The 7,011-nt window shown below is 36.5% G+C and overlaps 1 protein-coding gene across 4 annotated transcripts in view; it reads right to left on the bottom strand.

Annotated features, from left to right (window-relative positions):
• NECAB1 (N-terminal EF-hand calcium binding protein 1) overlaps nucleotides 1-7,011 on the bottom strand; it is a 714,313-nt gene that overhangs the window by 1,379 nt on the left and 705,923 nt on the right. For all 4 annotated transcript variants that reach the window (XM_064384351.1, XM_021675784.2, XM_064384352.1 and 1 more), the window contains 2 exons: nucleotides 6,213-6,290; nucleotides 4,776-4,867 (listed from right to left, as the gene is read on the bottom strand). In XM_064384351.1, the coding sequence (XP_064240421.1) occupies nucleotides 4,776-4,867; nucleotides 6,213-6,290 (170 nt within the window). The remainder of the gene's footprint in view (nucleotides 1-4,775; nucleotides 4,868-6,212; nucleotides 6,291-7,011) is intronic.

Below are 7,011 nucleotides of genomic sequence, written 5' to 3'. Positions count from 1 at the left end.
TTCTATGTGAATAGAACTTGTTTTGGTAACAAGATTATAAATGCCCTGAGGATAAAATCATTTTGTCCTTCTTATCAGCATCTACCCAATACTGGCAGTAGTTAGTGTGTGTGTGTGTGTGTGTGTGTGTGTGTGTGTGTGTATATATATATATAGTATTTATATGCTTAATATTTATGAAATCCTATATGTAGAAATACCATATATTTATACATATAGTGTACATATATACACACATTTATACATATAAATATTTGTGTAATTATACATATGGTATTTATAAATACCATATATTTATACATATAGGATTTCATAAATATTGGTTATAAGCAAGTAGATAGGTTATAAATAATATTTTAGTAAATCTGTATGTTAAAATTATTAATGTTTATCCCAGTGAATATAAATGTCCCAAAGACAAACCAATGGCAAAGATGTATGATTGGTAGAATGCTGTGAGAAACAGATAAATGGAAAGGATTAAAACTTGCTTTCAAAGCTGTTCAAGTAGTTTGCTGGCAATAGGATCTTTCTTTTGTATCCTGTTTTCTTATAACCATAGGCCTTTCTCTTATTACTAAGAGACATTCTGCTCCACAGACCAAGTTCATAAACTCCTTTTGTTTGGGTGGTTTATGATGGCTAATGGATCTGGGCTACAATATTCTAGTATGCCTCATGTGAATGATTTTGTATTTGAGAGGTCATAGGAATATATTATTTCATATCTGGATGCAGTCTGGCTTAGTTGCCTAGTTTCTTTAGATGTATCTTAGGTAAACCACTTAGTAGTCTTAACAACAAAAAGCAATCTTACCAGAAATCATAATTTGTGAGTTAAATTAGAAATACAAACCCACTCATACTCTATTTCTAAATGTAATAACTGCTTGCTTTTTTTTCTTTCAGATTTTAATTTTAGGTATAAATATGTGCAGCTAATAAATCTTTAATTATTTATATTTATTTTTTTTGAGACAGAGTCTTGCTCTGTCACCTAGGCTGGAGTGTACTGGCATGATCTCAGCTCACTGCAACCCCTACCTCCCAGGTTCAGGTGATTCTCCTGGCTCAGCCTCCCAAGTAGTTGACATTACAGACATGTACCACCATGCCTGGCTAATTTTTAAAATTTTTTAGTAGAGACAGGGTTTCTTCATGTTGGCCAGACTGGTCTAGAACTCCTGACCACTGGTGATCTGCCCACCTCGGCTTCCCAAAGTGCTGGAATTACAGGCACGAGCAACTGCGCCCAGCTAATTATTTTTATTTTTAATCTTTATAACCATTATAACACAAAAAAATGCACAAAACTGGTTTTAAAAAATAGTATTAGAAGTTATATGGCCATAAAACCCATAAATTTTTATGCTAACTTCAGCTTGCTGGAATAGGCCTGATGTCACAGTGATAAAACTTTAAAATAGGGTTGGCTGTCCCAACAAATGTTAAAATGTTGTAGGTTTTAACATTGTGTTAGAAATCAAGCCTAACTTTTCCTCTTGTTCTACCAAATTCGAGTAATAATTGTTGAAATTAAATGTAATATGAAGATTAATGCAAAATAGGGCAGCAATGAAAAGGCATTAAATTGTATTGAACCTGAATTCACAGAACAAGAATTGATCCAGTTTTAACTGTAGTCAATTTTTCCTTCTAAATTAGGAAATGCTCTGAGAGAGAAACAGTAATATAATACATGTGCCAATGATACTAGTAATGCATAGAAAGTTAATTCAAGATAATGATGAAGTTGGGTCAGAAAACTCTATCAGAGATAATTCCACATTTTCAATTCTTGCTATAGCATTTTTCCCCCCTACTGATAACTCATTATCCTCCTGTTCTACCCTCTTTTCCTAATCTATTTTTGTTCAGGTGCTTTCTGTCCTGGAAAGACTCAAGACACCAATAAGAACAAGCTTTGTTCCTTTCTTTCCACATTGGTTTAGGAGAGATGGAAATGGGTGTGATGGCAGACATAATAATTACAAGTGTCAAGACTTCATGGAAATTTTGACTGATGACCATATGATGATGCCAAAGTCCTATTCATTCCTTCATTTAGGAAATAATTGTTTCTTTTTGCAATACACTGTACTATAATAATACTGTGTTAGGGTAGGGAATGTGAAGATGAATAAAATGTGGATCTCACTTTCCTGCATTCTATGTACAAAGTCTACAGCAGCCATATTTACAGAAGTAGTACTCTAGGATTCCTCCCCCACCCATTTTATTTATTTATTTATTTAAAGATGGAGTCTCTCTCTGTTGCCCAGGCTAGAAGGCAGTGGCGCGATCTCTGCTCACTCCAACCTCTGACTCCCAGGTTCAAGCAATTCTCCTGCCTCAGCCTCTGTAGTAGCTAGGACTACAGGCGTACACCACCACGCTGGCTAATTTTTGTATTTGTAGTAGAGACTGGGTTTCACCATGTTGGTCAGGCTGGTCTTGAACTGCTGACCTCATGATCTGCCCACCTCGGCCTCCCAAAGTGCTGGGATTACAGGCATGAGCCACCGCACCAGGCCTTCCTCCCATTTATAAACTGCATGAGTCAAATTGTGAATCTTGAGAAATTTCAACCATTTATGGTTTTTCTATTTGAGGATTAAATTTAAGCTTTACAGTAAGAGAATACGTGTCGACTATTTTCTAGGCCAAAGCTGTCCCTAAGATTTAGAGTAAATACATAACTAGAGCTCCACCTGAGGCTGTCAGTCAGCCAACTCAGAAGCATTCACACCTGACCTCCTTCAGCTCCTCACCTAGCTTTAATTTCAGAATGAACTTTTTCAACTTCTATTTGTCCCTCAATCCATCAAAATCTACTTTAATTTTAAACTCCTATTACTCTATTAAAACTGTTTTCTTGAACAGCGACCTTGTCAAATCCAACTTTGAGTCCCATTCTCTTTAGTCACTCCCTACTATACATCCCCACTCATCCCCAGGAGCACTGTATCTTTGCATTTCACTCTTTTGGTTGATACTCCACTGCTATGATTCTCCTACTTCTGATTGGTTTCCCTTTGACTTCTTAATAAAGGAGGGTTTTCTCCTTCTACCAAACTTTTAAAGAAAGACCCAGCAATCCCATTACTGGGCATATATCCAAAGGATTATAAATCATTCTATTATAAGGACACATGCACACGAATGTTCACTGCGGTACTGTTTACAATAGCAAAGACTTGGAACCAACTGAAGTGCCCATCGATGATACACTGGATAGGGAAAATGTGGCACATATACACCATGGAATACTGTGCAGCCATAAAAAAACAATGAGTTCGTGTCCTTCGTAGGGACATGGATGAACCTGGAAACCATCATTCTCAGCAAACTGACACAAGAACAGAGAATCAAACACTGCATGTTCTCACTCATAGGTGGGTGTTAAACAATGAGAACACATGAACACAGGGAGGGGAGCATCACACACTGGGGTCTGTGGAGTTGGGGAGGGATAACATGGGGAGAAATGCCAGATATAGGTGATGGGGATGAAGGCAGCAAACCGCACTGTCATGTGTGTACCTATGCAACAATCTTAAATGTTCTTCACATGTACCCCAAAACCTAAAATGCAATTTAAAAAAGCCATCACCCCAAGCTTCTCTTAGATATTTTGTTCTTGTCTACATACTTTCTCACCAATCCCAGGTTTCAACCATCATCTTGCTGTGGTTAACTCCTGAAAATTATATCTGTAATTGGAGTCCCAAACTCTCTGGCTAGTTCCTGGTTCAGTTTTTTTTTTTCTTCGCTGGCCTAGATTATTGCCCTGATTGGTTAATCTCTCTCCTCTCCATGACATCCATTTCTCCCTCCTGTCAGTTATTACTGATTAGAATGTCATCATCCCTCTCAAAAACCTTAAATTACTCCAGGTTCCTATTCAAACTCATTTTGCCATTTTTAACCTCACTTCTTACTCGCTCATCTATCTCCATTTGTACTATGTTTTATGCCTTAGTGACATCTTTGCACCAATAAAGCACATTCACACTTCTTGCATTTGTTCATGTCCAGAATTTACCAAAGTATCCTTCCTCTCCATCTTTACTTGTCCACATCTCATCTTTTAAGGTCTAGCTCAAGAGTCATTTTCTTAAAAACTATTAAGGAAGTAATTACTTCTCCAAGTCTACAAAACACATATTATCTCTAATGGTGACAGCTATTTTATGCCCTGAGCTGGGTTTTTTTTTCCTGCTAAAATTTGTCTTTGCAAACATTTCTTTCTGTCAAGCTGAACAGAAAGCATTTTATGGGTAAACGTTTTGCTTTCAGTTTGTACCATCTGTAGCTCCCAACACAATGCTTGCTCAATCACTATGAGTAAATAGGCTAAACACCCTGGTGCCTAGTACATATTCATGCTTAGTAAATATATGTTTAATCAGTAATTGGATGGGTAGATGAACAAATTGTATCCAATACACTAAATTACAATATGGCAAAATATTTGAATAATTTTTTGAAATATTATGTTTTGGTGGTACTTCAAGTTTGTTAATATAATTAGCAGATGACTAATTTGTAGGTTTAATATAGCTGGGAATACAAAATAGGGTCAACTAAGGACAAAATAGAACAAATATATACACCTTTTATTTCTTCCCCCCAACTCCCAAATCATAAGATATATAAAGAAATAAATAAGAGAGCACCAATGATAAAATACAGAAGGAAAGAACATATTGTCTTTTAAGAAACAAAAAACAACATGAAAGGACATAGAAGTATTGTAAACCCAGGATAATTACCAGGAACTAGCATTGTAGATGTGAGTTCTGGAGTTTCCAAGAAATCCACATTACTTCTTTGAAATGTCTTGCTATAATTTGTCTGAAGGTGGCTGTATAAATAATTACAGGTTAAGGCTGTGCATTTTTATTTACGCTCTTCCTGAGTATAGCAGAGATCAATCAAGATGGCAAGGTTTGGGATAATATTTTGGCTGTTGGGGTGTTTAAAATAAATAGGATAGATAAGAAGGCAGACTGTATATTCTACATTTCTAGAAAATAAAAAGAAATCTAAAAAAACATCTGAAAGTGTAGGCCTGGAAGCACAGAGTTGAACCTTATTCCTTTCTATGGCTTAAATACTGTTGGTGTCATTTTGCCTTCATTATAGCACAAAGTGCCTTCAAAATTGCCATAAAAATAAAACGTTTAGGTGAAATATGAATCAACTGAATTTCCGGGTATTCTATTACTTCCATAACCATATTTAACACCCTAAACATGGACTTAATTAGAGAGCTATATTCTCTGTACCATTTTAAACTGTCAGGAATTGTTTATATTCTCTCAGATGAGCAAACATTTCCTTCATTCCATTTTAAAATTATATGTTTGTTTTATGTTAGTAATTAATTTCAAAGATACTGATTTCTTTTGATGTTTGACAATGTCCTGAATTTCCACTCTATTTTCAGTTAAAAGATATTTAAAAGGTGCTAGGACCGGGCGCGGTGGCTCATGCCTATAATCCCAGCACTTTGGGAGGCCGAGGCGGGTGGATCACGATGTCAAGAGATCGAGACCATCCTGGTCAACAAGGTGAAACCCCGTCTCTACTAAAAATATTAAAAAATTAGCTGGGCATGGTGGCGCGTGCCTGTAGTCCCAGTTACTCGGGAGGCTGAGGCAGGAGAATTGCCTGAACCCAGGAGGCGGAGGTTGCGGTGAGCCGAGATCGTGCCATTGCAGTCCAGCCTGGGTAACAAGGGCGAAACTCCGTCTCAAAAAAAAAAAGAAAAAAAAAAAGGTGTTAGGCTGTGATGATTCTAAAATTAGATATAGTTTTATTGTAAAATAAATGCACAGACAGTCTTATGAAAAATTAGGAGGTAAAGCTTTTTTTTCTTCATCTCCCTTTCATGCATCCTTTGTCTCCATCCCCACCACTACCCTCACCAGCTTTAGAAACCCATACCCCCTATATATATCTTCTTATCTGAAAACATCAGTAAAATGGTAAGACTCAAGGTGGGATCATCACCAAAAGTATTTGTGCTTCAAGAGAGAAGCCATGAAATACATTTTTAAAAGTGTAGAATTCAGGGTAATGGGCAAATGGGACAGGTTTTAAGGTAAGGTAGAAAAGAACAGAGCTTTCCTACAAATCCTGAAATTATATCATGCATATTGCCACCTTCCTGACTTCACATAAAATCTGGCTTGCTCACAACTTACCTATTCCACACACTACTATTCTCCCAAAACTCATAGATCATGTAGCGAGATTCATTTGAAAGCTTTTGTGTAGAAATACTGAAATGGAAAATAAAAGGCATAATTAGCTACTGGAAATTAAACATTCAAGCTAATTTTTCTAATCTTTATATGTAGTATGAAACAATCTTATCCATTAATATAGGAAACAATCTAAGGTGCCTGCATGAAAATCAAACCGGTTTGTCAAAAATTTATTTGTTCAATATGTCTGTCTGGCATAGTGGTTTTTTTTTTTTTTTTTTTTTTTTCAGTTTTCTGGGTTTGCATCATGAAATAGTATCAGTATATGGCAGACATCACAGTTGTAACTTGTAAAATTTTATTCATTTATTCAAAAAGGTTTATTGAGCATCTGTTGTTCTAGGCCCAGAAAAATGTGAGTGCATGCTAGCTGCCTTTGCCCTCAAATGTGCTCTTAGGATTGCCCCTGTCAACCACCTTAGCTCTACCAAATTCTCAGCCTTACAACATTCTTGAATTGACAGTTTTTGTGTGGGGTCCTGCTCTAGGCCATTGGAGTCACTTAGACCACACTACTATACAACTGACTCCTAGTTTGCCAATACCTAATGGTTCTCTCCCTTTTTCTCCTTTTTCTCTCTCTCAACTCTCTCTCTCTGAATCCCTCTTTCTTTAACCACTCAACATTGTCTCCGGATTAAGTCTGAGAGTCCACATGCTGGCCATAATTGCAAGGGTTTTTTGTTTGTTTTCTTTTTAAATTTCTTTTCCAATTTGCAGGAGATAAATTTGTTCC

The sequence above is a fragment of the Aotus nancymaae genome, unplaced genomic scaffold (genome assembly GCF_030222135.1).
Source record: "Aotus nancymaae isolate 86718 unplaced genomic scaffold, 86718_ANA_hifiasm-v0.15.2.pri h1tg000036l, whole genome shotgun sequence".
Lineage (NCBI taxonomy): Eukaryota > Metazoa > Chordata > Mammalia > Primates > Aotidae > Aotus > Aotus nancymaae.
This window is presented reverse-complemented; position numbering and strand designations above follow the sequence as displayed.